This window comes from Pseudophryne corroboree, chromosome 12, assembly GCF_028390025.1.
Source record: "Pseudophryne corroboree isolate aPseCor3 chromosome 12, aPseCor3.hap2, whole genome shotgun sequence".
NCBI lineage: Eukaryota > Metazoa > Chordata > Amphibia > Anura > Myobatrachidae > Pseudophryne > Pseudophryne corroboree.
The window spans coordinates 176,756,524-176,783,003 of NC_086455.1; the positions used below are offsets into that span (position 1 = coordinate 176,756,524).

General features: G+C 50.1%; 1 protein-coding gene across 1 annotated transcript in view; it reads right to left on the reverse strand.

The window, feature by feature from the left end:
- WARS1 (tryptophanyl-tRNA synthetase 1) overlaps positions 1-26,480 on the reverse strand; it is a 206,465-nt gene that overhangs the window by 134,824 nt on the left and 45,161 nt on the right. The window contains exons 2-3 of the mRNA XM_063948647.1: positions 9,026-9,222; positions 1,529-1,742 (exon numbers count right to left, since the gene is read on the reverse strand). Coding sequence (XP_063804717.1) covers positions 1,529-1,742; positions 9,026-9,139 — 328 coding nt within the window. The 5' untranslated portion in view covers positions 9,140-9,222. The remainder of the gene's footprint in view (positions 1-1,528; positions 1,743-9,025; positions 9,223-26,480) is intronic.

Here is a 26,480-nt window from a genome sequence, read left to right on the forward strand (position 1 = left end):
ACCTCCTTCCTGCATTTGCGATGTGATCACAGATGGGCTGAACATCGTGGCACGCTGAGGTAAGCCTGAGCTTACTCGCGCTTGCCGTTGCAGTGCAGCTTGCATCCCAGACGCAGTTTCCTTGGCCTCGCCACTCGCGGAAAATGGGGATCATGGTGGGAAGCTCTGGTCTACACAGCCTAAACGGAGAGGATCATGGTGGGAAGCTCTGGTCTACACAGCCTAAACGGAGAGGATCATGGTGGGAAGCTCTGGTCTACACAGCCTAAACGGAGAGGATCATGGTGGGAAGCTCTGGTCTACACAGCCTAAACGGAGAGGATCATGGTGGGAAGCTCTGGTCTACACAGCCTAAACGGAGAGGATCATGGTGGGAAGCTCTGGTCTACACAGCCTAAACGGAGAGGATCATGGTGGGAAGCTCTGGTCTACACAGCCTAAACGGAGAGGATCATGGTGGGAAGCTCTGGTCTACACAGCCTAAACGGAGAGGATCATGGTGGGAAGCTCTGGTCTACACAGCCTAAACGGAGAGGATCATGGTGGGAAGCTCTGGTCTACACAGCCTAAACTGAGAGTCATTAGTGTGCGAATTGCGCAAATAAATATAGGACTTTACCAGACAGCGAGTCAAATCAACATTAGTGACGTAAAAATAAAAAAAATAAAAAAACACACCAAAAAAATTGTAATGGTTCATTAGTATAAATTATTTAAAACCTGCAACACATTTGCATAAGGTAAAATAGAGCAGATGTCTCTGTGTTATCATCATTTTTGTTTACATAAGAAAGTGTGTGATATTAATGAAAGCTGCAGTCATAAAAATGATCGCAAAAAATAACAATTCTCAAGATACACCTCAGATCAGGTACTTTACCTCCATCTCCACTCTCCCACTGACCACAGCCTCACCTCTGATCACCTACTCTATCTCCGCTCTCCCACTGACCGCCGCCTCTCCTCAGCTCTGATCACCTACTCCACCTCCGCTCTCATACTATCCAATGCCTCTCCTCAGCTCTGATCACTTCCTCCATCTCCACTCTCCCACTGACCACCGCCTCTCCTCAGCTCTGATCACCTCCTCCTCTCCTCTGATCACCTTCTCCATCTCTGCCTCTCCTCAGCGCTGATCACCTCCACCATCTCCGCTCTCCCACTGACCACCGCCTCACCTCAGCTCTGATCCCCTCCTCCATCTCCGATCTACCACCGACCACCTTTCCTCAGCTCTGATCACTTCCTCCATCTCCGCTCTCCCACTGACCACCGCCTCTCCTCTGATCACCTCATCTATCTCCGCTCTCCCACTGACTGCCGCCTCTCCCTCTGCTCTCCCACTGACCGCCGCCTATCATCAGCTCTAATCACCTTCTCCATCTCCGCTCTCCCACTGACCGCCGCCTCTCCTCAGTTCTGATCACCTTCTCTGCCTCTCCTCAGCTCTGATCCCCTCCTCTATCTACGCTCTCCCACTGACCACCGCCTCTCCTCAGCTCTGATTTTTTCTTTTTTTTTTTCTTACCTATAAGTTTGTCATAGTCCACCCCCTTCGCACTCCCTGTCTGCACTGTCCATGGATCAACAAAGTCGTCGCCATCACTTGCAGCAGGCAGCCCGTTGTTGGGAACAGAGGTGACATCTGTTGGGGGGGAGCCAGGTTTGTAATCTTGCCCTACAGAATTTTTATAGTCCACTTTCAGAGCCAGAAGAAGCTTCAACGCAGCATCAATTTCATCCTGAAAATAACACATCAATGTTATTTACAGGCAGGGATATGGCAATTCAAAAGCACACCAGGCCACTGTAGTAATGAGACACCTCCGGTCATTGGGGGTCATTCCGAGTTGATCGCTAACTGCCATTGTTCGCAGCGCAGCGATCAGGCTAAAAAACGGCTTTTCTGCGCATGCACCGCAATGCGCACGCGCGCCGTACGGGCACAAAGCCCGTTGTTGTTTTGCACAGATTCTAGCAAAGTTTTCAGTCGCACTGACAGCTGCAAGAAGATTGACAGGAAGGGGGGCGTTTCTGGGTGTCAACTGACCGTTTTCAGGGAGTGTTTGAAAAAACGCAGGCGTAGCTGGGCGGGTGTATGATGTCAAATCCGGACACGAATAGGCTGAAGTGATCGCAAGCGCTGAGTAGGTTCAGAGCTACTCAAACTGTGTTTGCAGAGCTCGGCTGCACATGCGTTCGCACTTCTGCAAAGCGAAAATACACTCCCCAGTGGGCGGCGGCATAACGTTTGCACGGCTGCTAAAACTAGCCAGCGAGTGATCAACTCGGAATGACCCATTATCCGTTCCCCAGCGCAGAGGTTCTGCGCTGTATACAGAGGAATATTTTGCAAGCCTACGTGGGGCATGGCGTGGACGCCTAATATGGCAGACAGATAACTGGATAACTCCGTCCGGCAGCTTCTGTAACGCGCCTTCATCATTGCTCCTTCTGTGTACTCCCTATTGTCTCACGGTGCCCATACACGGTAAAGGCGGCTGAGATAAGTCACCGACCCTAGGCTACCATTGTGAGTGATCTGGAACCCCGTATCTTCATGATCCTTTAGAGAGAAATCTGGGGGTGCAGTGAAATGAATGCGTTTATTAGGGTTACAGCATAGCGAGAGATAACAGCGTTACAATCATTGCTTTATACAGCAGCGTGCATCTTTTACCATATAGCATTTACTTCCTAGCACCCTAAAGTTATGTACCTGCTCAGCTGACTGACCAACGTCTCACTCTCTCCTCTAGCCCCAACGTGCACCGTGCCTCCTCCATCAAACCACACATTCCGCACCTCACAGTCCTGCTGTTTCTATCTCTTATTTCCAGGATCAGAACCCGTCTCAGCCTAGATGCTACAAAACCCTCATCCACTCACTGGTCATCTCCAGACTGGATTACTGTAATCTCCTCCTGACTGGCATTCCTGACACATACCTCTCTCCACTCCAATCTATCCTCAATGCTGCTGCCCGGCTCATCTTCCTCACCAAACGTACTACGTCCACCTCCCCTCTCCTACATGCCCTTCACTGGCTTCCCTTCCCTTTCATAATCCAATTCATACTTCTCACACTCACTTACAAAGCCCTCACCCACTCCTCTCCCATCTACATCTCTGACCTTATCTCCCTTTACTCTCCCACCCGTCCTCTTCCCTCTTCTAATACACGCTGACTCTCCTGCCTACTGATTACCACCTTTCACCTCCCAGATTCCTCACATGCTGCTCCCTATTACTGGAAGTCTCTACCTCTCCCCCTCAGACTCTCTACAAAAGTCAAACGGGCTCTGAAGACCCTCTTCTTCATCAAACTGTCATCGTAAGCGCTCTGTTTCACGCTCACAGTCTACCCCTCCCCTTTAGAATGTAAGCTCTCACAAGCAGGACCCTCTCCCCTCTCTTATTCAGACCATCATCTACTCCTTACATCGGCATCTATCATTCAGATTCAGCCATCCTGAGGATTATTCCAGTGTTATGTCCCCTGACACGGCAATGATTATACAGGTACACCACCGATTTTCCGGCAACCGATGATCCGGAACCTCTTTTAATCCGGACAATTTTGATTTGTCCGGATTAAAGGGGGTTAGGGACATCCTTTAATCCGGAACATTTTCTGCGCATGGGCGTAACACGCAATACGTAGGAGTTGGGCTGTGGAATGTTTAGAGTTGGGCTGTGGAAGGTATAGGGTAGGTTGTTGGGCTGTGGAAGGTATAGGGTAGGTTGTTGGGCTGTGGAAGGTATAGGGTAGGTTGTTGGGCTGTGGAAGGTATAGGGTAGGTTGTTGGGCTGTGGAAGGTATAGGGTAGGTTGTTGGGCTATGGAAGGTATAGGGTAGGTTGTTGGGCTGTGGAAGGTATAGGGTAGGTTGTTGGGCTGTGGAAGGTTTAGAGTTGGGCTGTGGAAGGTATAGCGTAGGTTGTTGGGCTGTGGAAGGTTTAGAGTTGGGCTATGGAAGGTATGGGGTAGGTTGTTGGGCTGTGGAAGGTTTAGAGTTGGGCTGTGGAAGGTATAGCTTAGGTTGTTGGGCTGTGGAAGGTTTAGAGTTGGGCTATGGAAGGTATAGGGTAGGTTGTTGGGCTGTGGAAGGTTTAGAGTTGGGCTGTGGAAGGTATAGCGTAGGTTGTTGGGCTGTGGAAGGTTTAGAGTTGGGCTGTGGAAGGTATAGGGTAGGTTGTTGGGCTGTGGACGGTTTAGAGTTGGGCTGTGGAAGGTATAGCGTAGGTTGTTGGGCTGTGGAAGGTTTAGAGTTGGGCTGTGGAAGGTATAGGGTAGGTTGTTGGGCTGTGGAAGGTTTAGAGTTGGGCTGTGGAAGGTATAGCGTAGGTTGTTGGGCTGTGGAAGGTTTAGAGTTGGGCTATGGAAGGTATAGGGTAGGTTGTTGGGCTGTGGAAGGTTTAGAGTTGGGCTGTGGAAGGTATAGCGTAGGTTGTTGGGCTGTGGAAGGTATAGGATAGGTTGTTGGGCTATGGAAGGTATAGGGTAGGTTGTTGGGCTGTGGAAGTTATAGGGTAGGTTGTAGTGGGAGTTGGGCTGTGGAAGGTTTAGAGTTGGACTGTGGAAGGTATAGGGTAGGTTGTAGTGGGAGTTGGGCTGTGGGAGGGTAAGAGTGTCATTTTGCATGAGGTTTAGTACTTTCCTTGTAGTGACTGTTTCACTTACTGTTAATGGTTGTTCAAAACGTACCTGATAACTGTTTTGCTTATAAACAGTTTTGCATACACTGTGTTTATTCATTAATTAATATTATACTGTAGCATATATTTTACTATTTATTGCCTTAGAAATGTTCTGAAGGTGCAAAATTAGTTTCCACCGTTAATCCGGCAAAACCGATAATCCGGCACGGCACTGGAACCGAGGATGCCGGAAAATCGGTGGTGTACCTGTATACCACGCAGGGCCGGATTTCCGTAATACAACCTCGGTGTCTGCCTAGGGTTGGCCAGACATGCATCCAGCACATTCTACACTTTCCTGCAATGGATGACGTCACACTCCAATATCTACAGCCAGGAGAGACTGAGCAGAACAAGCAGTGCTGGTGAGAAGAGTCACTGCGACTGGCTCCCTGCACACCCACCCACCCACCACACACCCCATTCTACGCTTCATAAGACTGGTTCTCCTTAAGGTCAGTGAGTGAGTGGGTATTTTACGCACTATAGACAGTGAGGGACTCAATTGTTGAAATGTGCGCAGCCTCACCCCGAGACACGTTCCCCCTGCACCTCCACCATGTCCCAATCACTGCTGGGCACAGTGACCGGGCAGTCCACGGAACCCCCCCACCCAATGACTGAGTGTCTTCTCTTCCACTGTGAGTGTGTCTTCTCCCAGAAGCAGCGGCTTCTCTCACGCTGTGTCCCCATCTCTGTGGCACACTGCAGATGAGTCCGCTGCTCTGCCCCCTGCTGGCTGTGACCTGTGCACAGTAGCCTAGGCCAGGTCACGGTGTGGGGGGCTGGGAGTGTTGCTGCTCAGTCTGGTTCTGCGGGGTGCGGAGTGAGGACTCGGAGGAGGCAGCATGAACGACTCTGGGAGGATCAGAGAAAGCCTAACTTGCTGCATTCAGTATCCGTGGATGAGCGGAGTGCCCTGGGGGTGCATTCTCCAGGTGAGACATAGTAGCAGGCAGTGGTTCATAATTATCCCCGGAGGATTCTAATTATTATTTAGGGACGTTCTGCATATGAGAGTATTGGGCCCATCACCCAGTGTCTGCCCCAACTCGCCCTGGCCCACCTTCCCGCGTACCCCTGCTTTATCATGGCTCCATCCCCACCGTTCTGTCTGGTCCCCCTACCCCGGGTCCCTTACCCCATTCTCAACAGCTGGCCCTCCTCTTCTAGGTCTGTCCCATATCCATCGCAATAGGAGCAGCTGGAGCATACGCCCAGGCTTCATCTGTGCACACAAGGGAGAATCAACGCCGTCACCCACTGCCTCTCCCCGTCACCCTTTCCTGTGGCCCACTACCTCTCCCCGTCACCCTTTCCTGTGACCCACTGCCTCTCCCCGTCACCCTTTCCTGTGACCCACTGCCTCTCCCCGTCACCCTTTCCTGTCATCCACTGCCTCTCCCAGTCACCCTTTCCTGTCACCCACTGCCACTCCCCGTCACCCTTTCCTATGGCCCACTGCCTCTCCCCGTCACCCTTTCCTGTGACCCACTGCCTCTCCCCGTCACCCTTTCCTGTGACCCACTGCCTCTCCCCGTCACCCTTTCCTGTCATCCACTGCCTCTCCCAGTCACCCTTTCCGGTCACCCACTGCCACTCCCCGTCACCCTTTCCTGTGGCCCACTACCTCTCCCCGTCACCCTTTCCTGTGACCCACTGCCTCTCCCCGTCACCCTTTCCTGTGACCCACTGCCTCTCCCCGTCACCCTTTCCTGTCATCCACTGCCTCTCCCAGTCACCCTTTCCTGTCACCCACTGCCTCTCCCCGTCACCCTTTCCTTTCACCCACTGCCTCTCCCCGTCACCCTTTCCTTTCACCCACTGCCTCTACCCTTCACCCTTTCCTGTCACCCACTGCCTCTCCCCGTCACCCTTTCATGTCACCCACTGTTTCTCCCCGTCACCCACCATCTCACCCACCATTTCTCCCCGTCACCCTTTCCTGTCACCCACTGCCTCACCCAGTCACCCACTGCCTCTCTGTCTCCCATTATCTCTCCCCTTCACCCTTTCCTATCATACACTGCCTCTCCCGTCACGCTTTCCTGTCACCCACTGCCTCTCCCCATCACCTACTACCTGGTCACCTCACTCTCCTTGCACCCACTGCCTCCCCCCCGTTATTCTCTAAGTCACCCACTCCCTGGGATCATCCACTGACTCTCACAATCTCCTGTCACCCACTGCCTCACTCTCTCCCTATGGTTTTCTATCGCCAGTTACTGCGGCAATAGAAAACTCTTTAACCATGATTTACTGCTATAATTCCTAAAAAGTGAACTTTCAATCCTCCCCAATCTTATCGTCTCACTACCCCCAGCACTGCCCCAGTATTGTCTGCCTCTAACTTACTCCTTGACCCTAGTACTGCCCCAGCCACAATCTGCCCCTATACCCAGTACTGCCCCCAGTAGCTACCCACACTTACACCATTACTACCCCCAGCATTGCCCAAGCTGCTGTCTTTACTTACCCCCCCTCCCTACTTCAACTGCTGCATGCCCTTATCTTCCTTTACCCCAACTGCTACTCGGTCGCAGCACTTCTCAAAAACTGTTGCCCACACCCATGTGTGCCCCAACTGCTGCCTGCCCTTACCCACTACCTACCCCCCCCGCACTGCCTGCCCTTAACCCCCTGTACACCCGCCCTGCCTCAAGTGTTCCCTGCCTCAACCTCCAACTCTACTCCATCTGCTGCTTTTCTAAAGCACTGCCTATAATTGTGATGGGACCCAGAAACAGTGAAATAGGACCCACATATTCTTTCGCTCTGCGCGTTCACAGATAGATTTTCTGAGGCACACAGCCCTCTTTTAATCTCAATCCAAGACAAAATACCAGAAGGGGTAGTTCTGCCCTCTTATCTTTACCCAATCAAATCAAGTGAATGTGTCTTGCATGCGCAAGGCATGGTCACCTTTAACACTGTCCACTATAGACTGAGGATGTTTACTCCTCTGTGCCTCGGCCACCGGCAGTGCTAGCCACTGCCCATGTGTGCCTCGTCTGGGAATAGGTACACAAAAAAAAAAAATCCCTCCAGAAAGATCTTCCCAGAATCTGCTAAGGGACCAAGCCTGCCACCTCTAGCCTGAATCCAAGCTCCAGAGCTGGGCAACACAGGTCATCAGGTAGAGTCTCCTGCCCAGAGAGTGGGAGTCCTTTGTTGCTCCCTGAAACCATTTAGCTGGCCGAGTTGGCCAGCTGTGCCTCTGCCTTCCCATGCTATCATGGAGGAGGCTATAACAGGCTGTTTGCCTGGGAGGGGCTGGAAGACCCAGCAGCCCACAGAGAACTCTGGGATTCTCTCTAGACCACCATGGAGAACAGTGCAGTTTTATACATACGTTCTGATATCCACCGCAGAACTGCAGCTTGGGACCTGCGACCACACATCTTTTATTATGCTTATAGGGCTTTCTCTGCAATCTGGGACTTCCGGGGCTCTCCCCCCCTCTGGTTCAATGCACCGGGGGTTAATCAGCTGCATTGCCACAGCCCCCAAAGGTAATTACATGTATCCCCTTCCTGGCGCATAGCATTGATCTTACATAAAGACGCCTAGCGCAGATAGTGGTGTTTTCATTTAGCACCATAGCACTGGTGGGCTGAGGTGCTGGGAGCCAGGCTTGGAACTGGGACACAAATAATAATAATAATAATAATAATAAATCTGAGTTAAGGTGCATACATACAGTGAGATATTGCCTATCTCCGATTTTGACTATGCAATTTCCCTTGAACTCCCCCCAAAGCCCAGAAGCATCAATTTTGTACCAGATAGTACACTAGATACTCATGATTGCCGTGCCTGCACAGTATCTTTCCTTGCGATACCGACCCTGCGGGAGTGCGCATCGGTATCGCAAGCTGCCTAACCCTGCGATTTGCACTCACTTTCCTTGCGATTTAGATTACATAGTCATTATCACAAGGATACATGTCACTGTGTGTCTCGTACAGATAGAACATTTGTATCTCGGTAGAACAGTGCATACTTGGTGGCTTACTATAGAACACAGTCATTTAGATAAACAGGTCTGTTTCTTTATGGATATCTTCCTATAACTAGTCCACATTGTAATCACGTTAACAACAATGCACAGCTGGGATAGATTTCATACAGATCAGTCACGCCCTCGGTCCAGTGTCATCGCCCCTCCAGTGTTGTGCAATACGTCAGTGCTTTATGAAGGAAGGATGAGAAACACTATAGTTCTCTGCACAGACTGCCACTAGCAGTCAGGCGCTGCGCTGACCACAGGACATTGCTATAGGACATGTGCAGGTAACCTGTGTACATACTAATGATGCACCTACCTTCGGTGCCTTATCGGTTTTCAATGCTCGCACTTTGTCCCCTTGCATCGTCACTTGATTATACAGCTCAACAGGAGAGAGGGGCCTGCAATTACTAGCCTCAAGGTCCGCCATGGCTTAGGGGAGAGGGCTGTTAGATCTCTATCCCAAGTGACAAATGTAGAAGTGATCCCAGAGCTTTCCAAACACTGTAAATCCTGAGAGAAAGAAATGATATATCAGCAAGAGCAGTACTTTATGGTGGGAAAGACACAAAAGCAGACAAATGAGCCTTCAACACAATGTCTGCACACACGCAGAGAGCTTGTGTCACACAGCAATGGCTGGCGTTACGGATAACACATCATAGTACAGCTGCTCAGCTCCTACCTCCGTCACACTACTACACCTACAGCTCCTACCTCCGTCACACTACTACACCTACAGCTCCTACCTCCGTCACACTACTACACCTACAGCTCTTACCTCCGTCACACTACTACACCTACAGCTCCTACCTCCGTCACACTACTACACCTACAGCTCTTACCTCCGTCACACTACTACACCTACAGCTCCTACCTCCGTCACACTACTACACCTACAGCTCCTACCTCCGTCACACTACTACACCTACAGCTCTTACCTCCGTCACACTACTACACCTACAGCTCCTACCTCCGTCACACTACTACACCTACAGCTCTTACCTCTGTCACACTACTACACCTACAGCTCTTACCTCCGTCACACTACTACACCTACAGCTCTTACCTCCGTCACACTACTACACCTACTACCTCCATCACACTACTACACCTACAGCTCTTACCTCCGTCACACTACTACACCTACAGCTCTTACCTCCGTCACACTACTACACCTACAGCTCCTACCTCCGTCACACTACTACACCTACAACCTCCGTCACACTACTACACCTACAGCTCTTACCTCCGTCACACTACTACACCTACAGCTCTTACCTCCGTCACACTACTACACCTACAGCTCTTACCTCCGTCACACTACTACACCTACAGCTCTTACCTCCGTCACACTACTACACCTACAGCTCCTACCTCCGTCACACTACTACACCTACTACCTCCATCACACTACTACACCTACAGCTCTTACCTCCGTCACACTACTACACCTACAGCTCTTACCTCCGTCACACTACTACACCTACAGCTCTTACCTCCGTCACACTACTACACCTACAGCTCCTACCTCCGTCACACTACTACACCTACACCTACTACCTCCGTCACACTACTACACCTACAGCTCTTACCTCCGTCACACTACTACACCTACAGCTCTTACCTCCGTCACACTACTACACCTACAGCTCTTACCTCCGTCACACTACTACACCTACTACCTCCATCACACTACTACACCTACAGCTCTTACCTCTGTCACACTACTACACCTACAGCTCTTACCTCCGTCACACTACTACACCTACAGCTCCTACCTCCGTCACACTACTACACCTACAGCTCTTACCTCCGTCACACTACTACACCTACAGCTCTTACCTCCGTCACACTACTACACCTACAGCTCTTACCTCCGTCACACTACTACACCTACAGCTCCTACCTCCGTCACACTACTACACCTACTACCTCCATCACACTACTACACCTACAGCTCTTACCTCCGTCACACTACTACACCTACAGCTCTTACCTCCGTCACACTACTACACCTACAGCTCTTACCTCCGTTACACTACTACACCTACAGCTCTTACCTCCATCACACCACTACACCTACAGCTCCTACCTCCGTCACACTACTACACCTACTACCTCCGTCACACTACTACACCTACAGCTCTTACCTCCGTCACACTACTACACCTACAGCTCTTACCTCCGTCACACTACTACACCTACAGCTCTTACCTCCGTCACACTACTACACCTACAGCTCTTACCTCCATCACACCACTACACCTACAGCTCCTACCTCCGTCACACCACTACACCTACAGCTCTTACCTCCGTCACACTACTACACCTACAGCTCCTACCTCCGTCACACTACTACACCTACAGCTCTTACCTCCGTCACACTACTACACCTACAGCTCCTACCTCCGTCACACTACTACACCTACAGCTCTTACCTCCGTCACACTACTACACCTACAGCTCTTACCTCCGTCACACTACTACACCTACAGCTCCTACCTCCGTCACACTACTACACCTACAGCTCTTACCTCCGTCACACTACTACACCTACAGCTCCTACCTCCGTCACACTACTACACCTACAGCTCTTACCTCCATCACACTACTACACCTACAGCTACTACCTCCGTCACACTACTACTACACCTACAGCTCCTACCTCCGTCACACTACTACACCTACAGCTCTTACCTCCATCACACTACTACACCTACAGCTCTTACCTCCGTCACACTACTACACCTACAGCTCCTACCTCCGTCACACTACTACACCTACAGCTCCTACCTCCGTCACACTACTACACCTACAGCTCTTACCTCTGTCACTACTACACCTACAGCTCCTACCTCCGTCACACTACTACACCTACAGCTCCTACCTCCGTCACACTACTACACCTACAGCTCTTACCTCCATCACACTACTACACCTACACCTACTACCTCCGTCACACTACTACACCTACAGCTCCTACCTCCGTCACAGTACTACACCTACTACCTCCTTCACACTACTACACCTAAACCTACTACCTCCTTCACACTACTACACCTACTACCTCCGTCACACTACTACACCTACAGCTCCTACCTCCGTCACACTACTACACCTACTACCTCCTTCACACTACTACACCTACACCTACTACCTCCGTCACACTACTACACCTACAGCTCCTACCTCCATCACACTACTACACCTACACCTACTACCTCCTTCACACTACTACACCTACTACCTCCGTCACACTACTACACCTACTACCTCCGTCACACTACTACACTTACAGCTCCTACCTCCGTCACACTACTACACCTACACCTACTACCTCCTTCACACTACTACACCTACTACCTCCGTCACACTACTACACCTACAGCTCCTACCTCCGTCACACTACTACACCTACACCTACTACCTCCTTCACACTACTACACCTACACCTACTACCTCCTTCACACTACTACACCTACTTCCTCCGTCACACTACTACACCTACAGCTCCTACCTCTGTCACACTACTACACCTACACCTACTACCTCCTTCACACTACTACACCTACTACCTCCGTCACACTACTACACCTACAGCTCCTACCTCCGTCACACTACTACACCTACTACCTCCGTCACACTACTACACCTACAGCTCCTACCTCCGTCACACTACTACACCTACAGCTCCTACCTCCATCACACTACTACACCTACACCTACTACCTCCTTCACACTACTACACCTACTACCTCCGTCACACTACTACACCTACAGCTCCTACCTCCAACACACTACTACACCTACACCTATTACCTCCTTCACACTACTACACCTACTGCCTCCTTCACACTACTACACCTACAGCTCCTACCTCCATCACACTACTACACCTACAGCTCCTACCTCCATCACACTACTACTACTACACATACAGCTCTTACCTCCGTCACACTACTATACCTACACCTACTACCTCCTTCACACTACTACACCTACTACCTCCGTCACACTACTACTACAGCTCCTACCTCCGTCACATTACTACTACAGCTCTTACCTCCGTCACACTACTACTACTACTACACCTACAGCTCCTACCTCTGTCACACTACTACTACACCTACAGCTCCTACCTCCATCACACTACTACACCTACAGCTCCTACCTCCGTCACACTACTACTACAGCTCCTACCTCCGTCACACTACTACACCTACTACCTCCGTCACACTACTACTACACCTATAGCTCCTACCTCCGTCACGCTACCACTACAGCTCCTACCTCCATCATACTTCTACTACACCTACAGCTCCTACCTCCGTCACACTACTACTACTACACCTATAGCTCCTACCTCCGTCATGCTACTACTACTACTACTACTACACCTACAGCTCCTACCTCAGTCACGCTACTACTACTACTACTACACCTACAGCTCCTACCTCCGTCATGCTGCTACTACTACTACTACTACTACTACACCTACAGCTCCTACCTCCGTCACACTACTACTACTACTACACCTATAGCTCCTACCTCCGTCACGCTACCACTACAGCTCCTACCTCCATCACACTTCTACTACACCTACAGCTCCTACCTCCGTCACACTACTACTACTACCCCTATAGCTCCTACCTCCGTCATGCTACTACTACTACTACACCTACAGCTCCTACCTCAGTCACGCTACTACTACTACACCTACAGCTCCTACCTCCGTCATGCTACTACTACACCTCCTACCTCAGTCATGCTACTCCACCTACAGCTCCTACCTCCGTCACACAACTACTACTACACCTATAGCTCCTACCTCCGTCATGCTACTACTACTACACCTACAGCTCCTACTTGAGTCACGCTGCTACTACTACTACTACTACTACTACTACTACTACTACACCTACAGCTCCTACCTCCGTCATGCTACTACTACTACACCTACAGCTCCTACCTCTGTCACACTACTACTACACCTACAGCTCCTACCTCCATCACACTACTACACCTACAGCTCCTACCTCCATCACACTACTACACCTACAGCTCCTACCTCCATCACACTACTCCACCTACAGCTCCTACCTCCGTCACACTACTACACCTACTACCTCCTTCACACTACACCTACAGCTCCTACCTCCGTCACACTACTACTACAGCTCTTACCTCCGTCACACTACTACTACAGCTCCTACCTCCGTCACACTACTACACCTACTACCTCCGTCACACTACTACAGCTCCTACCTCCGTCACACTACTACACCTATAGCTCCTACCTCCGTCACGCTACCACTACAGCTCCTACCTCCATCATACTTCTACTACACCTACAGCTCCTACCTCCGTCACACTACTACACCTATAGCTCCTACCTCCGTCACGCTACCACTACAGCTCCTACCTCCATCATACTTCTACTACACCTACAGCTCCTACCTCCGTCACACTACTACTACTATTACACCTACAGCTCCTACCTCAGTCATGCTACTCCACCTACAGCTCCTACCTCCGTCACACTACTACACCTACAGCTCCTACCTCCATCACGCTACTACTACAACAGCTCCTACCTCCATCACGCTGCTACTACTACTCCACCTACAGCTCCTACCTCAGGTCACACTACTACAGCTCCTACCTCCGTCACGCTACTACACCTACAGCTCCTACCTCCGTCACACTACTACTACACCTACAGCTTCTACCTCCATCACACTACTACTACAGATCGTACCTCCGTTACACTACTACTACACCTACAGCTCCTACCTCCATCACACTACTACTACACCTATAGCTCCTACCTCCGTCACACTACTACAGCTCCTACCTCCGTCACAATACTACACCTACAGCTCCTACCTCAGTCACACTACTACTACACCTACAGCTTCTATCTCCGTCACACTACTACTACACCTCCTATCTCCGTCACACTACTACACCTACAGCTCCTACCTCCGTCACACTACTACTACTACTACACCTACAGCTCCTACCTCCGTCACACTACTACTACACCTATAGCTCCTACCTCTGTCACACTACTACTACACCTATAGCTCCTACCTCCGTCACACTACTCCACCTACAGATCCTACCTCCGTCACACTACTACACCTACAGCTCCTACCTCCGTCACACTACTACTACAGCTCCTACCTCAGTCACAATACTACACCTTCAGCTCCTACCTCCGTCACACTACTACACCTACAGCTCCTACCTCCGTCACAACACTACTACTACTACACCTACAGCTCCTACCTCCATCACACTACTACTACAGCTCCTACCTCCGTCACACTACTACTACTACTACACCTACAGCTCCTACCTCTGTCACACTACTACTACTACAGCTCCTACCTCCGTCACACTACTACTACACCTATAGCTCCTACCTCCGTCACACTACTACCACTACACCTACAACTCCTACCTCCGTCACACTACTACTACACCTACAGCTCCTACCTCCATCACACTACTACTACAGCTCCTACCTCCGTCACACTACTACTACTACTACTACTACTACTACTACACCTACAGCTCCTACCTCTGTCACACTACTACTACTACAGCTCCTACCTCCGTCACACTACTACTACACCTATAGCTCCTACCTCCGTCACACTACTACCACTACACCTACAACTCCTACCTCCGTCACACTACTACTACTCCTATAGCTCCTACCTCCGTCACACTACTCCACCTACAGATCCTACCTCCGTCACAACACTACAGCTCCTACCTCCATCACACTTCTACTACACCTACAGCTCCTACCTCCGTCACACTACTACTACTACTACTACTACACCTACAGCTCCTACCTCCGTCACACTACTACTACTACACCTATAGCTCCTACCTCCGTCATGCTACTACTACTACTACTACTACTACTACTACACCTACAGCTCCTACCTCCGTCACGCTACTACTACTACTACACCTACAGCTCCTACCTCCGTCATGCTACTACTACTAATACTACACCTACAGCTCCTACCTCCGTCACGCTACCACTACAGCTCCTACCTCCATCACACTTCTACTACACCTACAGCTCCTACCTCCGTCGCACTACTACTACTATTACACCTACAGCTCCTACCTCAGTCATGCTACTCCACCTACAGCTCCTACCTCCGTCACACTACTACTACTACACCTATAGCTCCTACCTCCGTCATGCTACTACTACTACTACTACTACTACTACTACTACACCTACAGCTCCTACCTCAGTCACGCTACTACTACTACACCTACAGCTCCTACCTCCGTCATGCTACTACTACTACTACACCTACAGCTCCTACCTCCATCACACTACTAAACCTACAGCTCCTACCTCCATCACACTACTCCACCTACACCTACTACCTCCGTCACACTACTACTACTACAGCTCTTACCTCCGTCACACTACTCCACCTACAGCTCCTACCTCCGTCACACTACTACCTCCTTCACACTACTACACCTACTACCTCCGTCACACTACTACACCTACAGCTCCTACCTCCGTCACACTACTACACCTACAGCTCCTACCTCCGTCACACTACTACACCTACAGCTCCTACCTCCGTCACACTACTACTACAGCTCTTACCTCCGTCACACTACTACTACAGCTCCTACCTCCGTCACACTACTACACCTACTACCTCCGTCACACTACTACAGCTCCGACCTCCGTCACACTACTACTACACCTATAGCTCCTACCTCCGTCACGCTACCACTACAGCTCCTACCTCCATCAAACTTCTACTACACCTACAGCTCCTACCTCCGTCACACTACTACTACTACACCTACAGCTCCTACCTCCGTCACACTACTACTACACCTATAGCTCCTACCTCCGTCACACTACTACAGCTCCTACCTCCGTCACAATACTACACCTACAGCTCCTACCTCCGTCACACTACTACTACACCTCCTATCTCCGTCACACTACTACTACTACTACACCTACAGCTCCTACCTCCATCACACTACACCTACAGCTCCTACCTCCGTCACACTACTACACCTACAGCTCCTACCTCAGTCATGCTACTCCACCTACAGCTCCTACCTCCGTCACACTACTACTACTACTACTACTACATCTATAGCTCCTACCTCCGTCATGCTACTACTACTACAGCTCCTACCTCAGTCACGCTACTACTACTACTACTACTACTACACCTACAGCTCCAACCTCCGTCACGCTACTACTACAACAGCTCCTACCTCCATCACGCTACTACTACTCGACCTACAGCTCCTACCTCAGGTCACACTACTACAGCTCCTACCTCCGTCACGCTACTACACCTACAGCTCCTACCTCCATCACACTACTACTACTACTACTACTACAGATCGTACCTCCGTCACACTACTACTACAGCTCCTACCTCCGTCACACTACTACACCTACTACCTCCGTCACACTACTACAGCTCCTACCTCCGTCAAACTACTACTACACCTATAGCTCCTACCTCCGTCACGCTACCACTACAGCTCCTACCTCCATCACACTTCTACAACACCTACAGCTCCTACCTCCGTCACACTACTACTACTATTACACCTACAGCTCCTACCTCAGTCATGCTACTCCACCTACAGCTCCTACCTCCGTCACACTACTACTACTACACCTATAGCTCCTACCTCCGTCATGCTACTACTACTACTACTACTACTACTACACCTACAGCTCCTACCTCAGTCACGCTACTACTACACCTACAGCTCCTACCTCCGTCACGCTACTACTACAACAGCTCCAACCTCCATCACGCTACTACTACCCCACCTACAGCTCCTACCTCAGGTCACACTACTACTACTACTACTACTACAGATCGTACCTCCGTCACACTACTACTACACCTACAGCTCCTACCTCCGTCACACTACTACACCTACAGCTCCTACCTCCGTCACACTACTACTACAGCTCCTACCTCAGTCACAATACTACACCTTCAGCTCCTACCTCCGTCACACTACTACACCTACAGCTCCTACCTCCGTCACAACACTACTACTACTACTACTACTACACCTACAGCTCCTACCTCCATCACGCTACTACTACAGCTCCTACCTCCGTCACACTACTACTACTACTACTACTACACCTACAGCTCCTACCTCCGTCACACTACTACTACTACAGCTCCTACCTCCGTCACACTACTACTACACCTATAGCTCCTACCTCCGTCACACTACTACCACTACAACTCCTACCTCCGTCACACTACTACTACTCCTATAGCTCCTACCTCCGTCACACTACTCCACCTACAGATCCTACCTCCGTCACGCTACCACTACAGCTCCTACCTCCATCACACTACTACTACTACTACAGCTCCTACCTCCGTCACACTACTACTACTACTACACCTACAGCTCCTACCTCCGTCACACTACTACTACTACACCTATAGCTCCTACCTCCGTCATGCTACTACTACTACTACTACACCTACAGCTCCTACCTCAGTCACGCTACTACTGCTACACCTACAGCTCCTACCTCCGTCATGCTACTACTACTAATACTACACCTACAGCTCCTACCTCCGTCACGCTACCACTACAGCTCCTACCTCCATCACACTTCTACTACACCTACAGCTCCTACCTCCGTCACACTACTACTACTATTACACCTACAGCTCCTACCTCAGTCATGCTACTCCACCTACAGCTCCTACCTCCGTCACACTACTACTACTACACCTATAGCTCCTACCTCCGTCATGCTACTACTACTACTACTACTACTACACCTACAGCTCCTACCTCCGTCACGCTACTACTACAACAGCTCCAACCTCCATCACGCTACTACTACCCCACCTACAGCTCCTACCTCAGGTCACACTACTACAGCTCCTACCTCCGTCACGCTACTACACCTACAGCTCCTACCTCCGTCACACTACTACTACACCTACAGCTCCTACCTCCATCACACTACTACTACTACTACTACTACTACTACTACAGATCGTACCTCCGTCACACTACTACTACACCTACAGCTCCTACCTCCGTCACACTACTACAGCTCCTACCTCCGTCACAATACTACACCTACAGCTCCTACCTCCGTCACACTACTACTACACCTACAGCTCCTATCTCCGTCACACTACTACTACACCTCCTATCTCCGTCACACTACTACACCTACAGCTCCTACCTCCGTCACACTACTACTACTACACCTACAGCTCCTACCTCCATCACACTACTACTACTACTACTACTACTACAGCTCCTACCTCCGTCACACTACACCTACAGCTCCTACCTCCGTCACACTACTACACCTACAGCTCCTACCTCCATCACACTACTACAACACCTACAGCTCCTATCTCCGTCACACTACTACTACACCTCCTATCTCCGTCACACTACTACACCTACAGCTCCTACCTTTGTCACACTACTACTACTACTACTACTACACCTACAGCTCCTACCTCCATCACACTACTACTACTACAGCTCCTACCTTTGTCACACTACTACTACTACTACTACTACACCTACAGCTCCTACCTCCATCACACTACTACACCTACAGCTCCTACCTTTGTCACACTACTACTACTACTACTACTACACCTATAGCTCCTACCTCTGTCACACTACTACTACACCTATAGCTCCTACCTCCGTCACACTACTCCACCTACAGATCCTACCTCCGTCACACTACTACTACTACACCTACAGCTCCTACCTCCGTCACGCTACCACTACAGCTCCTACCTCCATCACACTACTACTACACCTATAGCTCCTACTTCCGTCACACTACTACTACTACACCTACAACTCCTACCTCCATCACACTACTACTACTCCTATAGCTCCTACCTCCGTCACACTACTCCACCTACAGATCCTACCTCCGTCACACTACTACTACTACACCTACAGCTCCTACCTCCGTCACACTACTACCACTACAGCTCCTACCTCCGTCACACTACTACTACTACACCTATAGTTCCTACCTCCATCACACTACTTCACCTACAACCTCCGTCACACTACTACACCTACTACATCCGTCACACTACTACACCTACAGCTCCTACCTCCGTCACACTACTCCACCTACAGCCCCTACCTCCGTCACACTACTACACCTACAGCTCTTACCACCATCACACTACTACACCTACACCTACTACCTCCTTCACACTACTACATCTACTACCTCCGTCACACTACTACACCTACAGCTCCTACCTCCGTCACACTACTACTACAGCTCTTACCTCCGTCACACTACTACTACACCTACAGCTCCTACCTCTGTCACACTACTACTACACCTACTACCTCCGTCACACTCCTACCTCCGTCACACTACTACACCTACAGCTCCTACCTCCGTCACACTACTACTACTACACCTACAGCTCCTACCTCCGTCACACTACTACTACACCTATAGCTCCTACCTCCGTCACACTACTACAGCTCCTACCTCCGTCACACTACTACACCTACAGCTCCTACCTCCGTCACACTACTACTGCTACTACTACATCTATAGCTCCTACCTCCGTCACGCTACTACTACAGCTCCTACCTCCATCACACTTCTACTACACCTACAGCTCCTACCTCCGTCACACCACTACTACTACTACACCTCCTATCTCCATCACACTACTACACCTACAGCTCATACCTCCGTCACACTACTACTACACCTACAGCTCCTACCTCCATCACACTACTACTACTACTACTACTACTACTACAGCTCCTACCTACGTCACACTACTACTACTACTACACCTACAGCGCCTACCTCCGTCACACTACTACTACACCTATAGCTCCTACCTCTGTCACACTACTACTACACCTATAGCTCCTACCTCCGTCACACTACTCCACCTACAGATCCTACCTCCGTCACACTACTACTACACCTACAGCTCCTACCTCCGTCACACTACTACTACAGCTCCTACCTCCGTCACAATACTACACCTTCAGCTCCTACCTCCGTCACACTACTACACCTACTACTACAGCTCCTACCTCCATCACACTACTACTACTACAGCTCCTACCTCCGTCACACTACTACTACAGCTCCTACCTCCGTCATACTACTACTACACCTATAGCTCCTACCTCCGTCACACTACTACCACTACACCTACAACTCCTACCTCCGTCACACTACTACTACTCCTATAGCTCCTACCTCAGTCACACTACTCCACCTACAGATCCTACCTCCGTCACACTACTACACCTACAGCTCCTACCTCCGTCACACTACTACCACTACTACACCTATAGCTCCTACCTGTCACACTACTCCACCTACAGATCCTACCCGTCACACTACTACACCTACAGCTCCTACCTCCGTCACACTACTACTACAGCTCCTACCTCCGTCACACTAATACTACACCTACAGCTCCTACCTCCATCACGCTACTACTACTACTACACCGACAGCTCCTACCTCCGTCACACTACTACTACACCTACAGCTCCTACCTCCGTCACACCACTACTACACCTACAGCTCCTACCTCCGTCACACCACTACTACACCTACAGCTCCTACCTCCGTCACACTACTACTACACCTACAGCTCCTACTTCCGTCACACTACTACTACACCTACAGCTCCTAGCTCCGTCACACTACTACTACTACACCTACAGCTCCTACCTCCGTCACACTACTACTACAGCTCCTACCTCCGTCACACTACTACTACACCTACCTCCGTCACAACACTACACTTACAACTCCTACCTCCGTCACACTACTACTACTACACCTATAGCTCCTACCTCCGTCACACTACTACTACTACACCTACAGCTCTTACCTCCGTCACACTACTACTACTACACCTACAGCTCCTACCTCCTTCACACTACTACTACTACTACTACATCTATAGCTGCTACCTCCGTCACACTACTACTACAGCTCCTACCTCCGTCACACTACTACTACACCAACCTCCGTCAAACTACTACACCTACAACGCCTACCTCCGTCACACTACTACTACTACACCTATAGCTCCTACCTCCCTCACACTACTACTACTACTACTACTACTACTACTACTACTACACCTACAGCTCCTACCTCCGTCACACTACTACTACTCCTACCACCGTCACACTACTGCTACACCTACAGCTCCTACCTCCGTCACACTACTACACCTATAGCTCCTACCTCTGTCACACTACTACTACTACACCTACCTCCGTCACACTACTAGTACACCTACAGCTCCTACCTCCGTCACACTACTACTACTACTCCACCTACAGCTTCTACCTCCGTCACACTACTACAGCTCCTACTTCCGTCACGCTACTACACCTACAGCTCCTACCTCCGTCACACTACTACTACACCTCCTATCTCCATCACACTACTACACCTACAGCTCCTACCTCCATCACACCACTACTACAGCTCCTACCTAGGTCACTCTACTACTACTACACCTACAGCTCCTACCTCCTTCACACTACTACACCTATAGCTCCTACCTCCGTCACACTACTACTACTACTACTACTACTACACCTATAGCTCCTACCTCCGTCACACTACTACACCTATAGCTCCTACCTCCGTCACACTACTCCACCTACAGATCCTACCTCCGTCACACTACTACTACTACACCTACAGCTCCTACCTCCGTCACACTACTACTACACCTATAGCTCCTACCGCTGTCACACTACTACTACAGCTCCTACCTCCGTCACAATACTACACCTTCAGCTCCTACCTCCGTCACACTACTACACCTACAGCTCCTACCTCCGTCACACTACTACTACTACTACACCTACAGCTCCTACCTCCATCACACTACTACTACTACTACTACAGCTCCTACCTCCGTCACACTACACCTACAGCTCCTACCTCCGTCACACTACTACACCTACAGCTCCTACCTCCATCACACTACTACAACACCTACAGGTCCTATCTCCGTCACACTACTACTACACCTCCTATCTCCGTCACACTACTACACCTACAGCTCCTACCTCCGTCACACTACTACTACAGCTCCTACCTCCATCACACTACTACAGCTCCTACCTCTGTCACACTACTACTACACCCATAGCTCCTACCTCCGTCACACTACTCCACCTACAGATCCTACCTCCGTCACACTACTACTACTACACCTACAGCTCCTACCTCCGTCACGCTACCACTACAGCTCCTACCTCCATCACACTACTACTACACCTATAGCTCCTACTTCCGTCACACTACTACTACTACACCTACAGCTCCTACCTCCGTCACACTACTACCACTACAGCTCCTACCTCCGTCACACTACTACTACTACACCTATAGTTCCTACCTCCATCACACTACTTCACCTACAACCTCCGTCACACTACTACACCTACTACCTCCGTCACACTACTACACCTACAGCTCCTACCTCCGTCACACTACTACACCTACAGCTCCTACCTCCATCACACTACTACACCTACACCTACTACCTCCTTCACACTACTACACCTACTACCTCCGTCACACTACTACACCTACAGCTCCTACCTCCAACACACTACTACACCTACACCTATTACCTCCTTCACACTACTACACCTACTGCCTCCTTCACACTACTACACCTACAGCTCCTACCTCCATCACACTACTACACCTACAGCTCCTACCTCCATCACACTACTACTACTACACATACAGCTCTTACCTCCGTCACACTACTATACCTACACCTACTACCTCCTTCACACTACTACACCTACTACCTCCGTCACACTACTACTACAGCTCCTACCTCCGTCACATTACTACTACAGCTCTTACCTCCGTCACACTACTACTACTACTACACCTACAGCTCCTACCTCTGTCACACTACTACTACACCTACAGCTCCTACCTCCATCACACTACTACACCTACAGCTCCTACCTCCGTCACACTACTACTACAGCTCCTACCTCCGTCACACTACTACACCTACTACCTCCGTCACACTACTACTACACCTATAGCTCCTACCTCCGTCACGCTACCACTACAGCTCCTACCTCCATCATACTTCTACTACACCTACAGCTCCTACCTCCGTCACACTACTACTACTACACCTATAGCTCCTACCTCCGTCATGCTACTACTACTACTACTACTACACCTACAGCTCCTACCTCAGTCACGCTACTACTACTACTACTACACCTACAGCTCCTACCTCCGTCATGCTGCTACTACTACTACTACTACTACTACACCTACAGCTCCTACCTCCGTCACACTACTACTACTACTACACCTATAGCTCCTACCTCCGTCACGCTACCACTACAGCTCCTACCTCCATCACACTTCTACTACACCTACAGCTCCTACCTCCGTCACACTACTACTACTACCCCTATAGCTCCTACCTCCGTCATGCTACTACTACTACTACACCTACAGCTCCTACCTCAGTCACGCTACTACTACTACACCTACAGCTCCTACCTCCGTCATGCTACTACTACACCTCCTACCTCAGTCATGCTACTCCACCTACAGCTCCTACCTCCGTCACACAACTACTACTACACCTATAGCTCCTACCTCCGTCATGCTACTACTACTACACCTACAGCTCCTACTTGAGTCACGCTGCTACTACTACTACTACTACTACTACTACTACTACACCTACAGCTCCTACCTCCGTCATGCTACTACTACTACTACACCTACAGCTCCTACCTCTGTCACACTACTACTACACCTACAGCTCCTACCTCCATCACACTACTACACCTACAGCTCCTACCTCCATCACACTACTACACCTACAGCTCCTACCTCCATCACACTACTCCACCTACAGCTCCTACCTCCTTCACACTACTACACCTACTACCTCCTTCACACTACACCTACAGCTCCTACCTCCGTCACACTACTACTACAGCTCTTACCTCCGTCACACTACTACTACAGCTCCTACCTCCGTCACACTACTACACCTACTACCTCCGTCACACTACTACAGCTCCTACCTCCGTCACACTACTACACCTATAGCTCCTACCTCCGTCACGCTACCACTACAGCTCCTACCTCCATCATACTTCTACTACACCTACAGCTCCTACCTCCGTCACACTACTACACCTATAGCTCCTACCTCCGTCACGCTACCACTACAGCTCCTACCTCCATCATACTTCTACTACACCTACAGCTCCTACCTCCGTCACACTACTACTACTATTACACCTACAGCTCCTACCTCAGTCATGCTACTCCACCTACAGCTCCTACCTCCGTCACACTACTACACCTACAGCTCCTACCTCCATCACGCTACTACTACAACAGCTCCTACCTCCATCACGCTGCTACTACTACTCCACCTACAGCTCCTACCTCAGGTCACACTACTACAGCTCCTACCTCCGTCACGCTACTACACCTACAGCTCCTACCTCCGTCACACTACTACTACACCTACAGCTTCTACCTCCATCACACTACTACTACAGATCGTACCTCCGTTACACTACTACTACACCTACAGCTCCTACCTCCATCACACTACTACTACACCTATAGCTCCTACCTCCGTCACACTACTACAGCTCCTACCTCCGTCACAATACTACACCTACAGCTCCTACCTCAGTCACACTACTACTACACCTACAGCTTCTATCTCCGTCACACTACTACTACACCTCCTATCTCCGTCACACTACTACACCTACAGCTCCTACCTCCGTCACACTACTACTACTACTACACCTACAGCTCCTACCTCCGTCACACTACTACTACACCTATAGCTCCTACCTCTGTCACACTACTACTACACCTATAGCTCCTACCTCCGTCACACTACTCCACCTACAGATCCTACCTCCGTCACACTACTACACCTACAGCTCCTACCTCCGTCACACTACTACTACAGCTCCTACCTCAGTCACAATACTACACCTTCAGCTCCTACCTCCGTCACACTACTACACCTACAGCTCCTACCTCCGTCACAACACTACTACTACTACACCTACAGCTCCTACCTCCATCACACTACTACTACAGCTCCTACCTCCGTCACACTACTACTACTACTACACCTACAGCTCCTACCTCTGTCACACTACTACTACTACAGCTCCTACCTCCGTCACACTACTACTACACCTATAGCTCCTACCTCCGTCACACTACTACCACTACACCTACAACTCCTACCTCCGTCACACTACTACTACACCTACAGCTCCTACCTCCATCACACTACTACTACAGCTCCTACCTCCGTCACACTACTACTACTACTACTACTACACCTACAGCTCCTACCTCTGTCACACTACTACTACTACAGCTCCTACCTCCGTCACACTACTACTACACCTATAGCTCCTACCTCCGTCACACTACTACCACTACACCTACAACTCCTACCTCCGTCACACTACTACTACTCCTATAGCTCCTACCTCCGTCACACTACTCCACCTACAGATCCTACCTCCGTCACAACACTACAGCTCCTACCTCCATCACACTTCTACTACACCTACAGCTCCTACCTCCGTCACACTACTACTACTACTACTACTACACCTACAGCTCCTACCTCCGT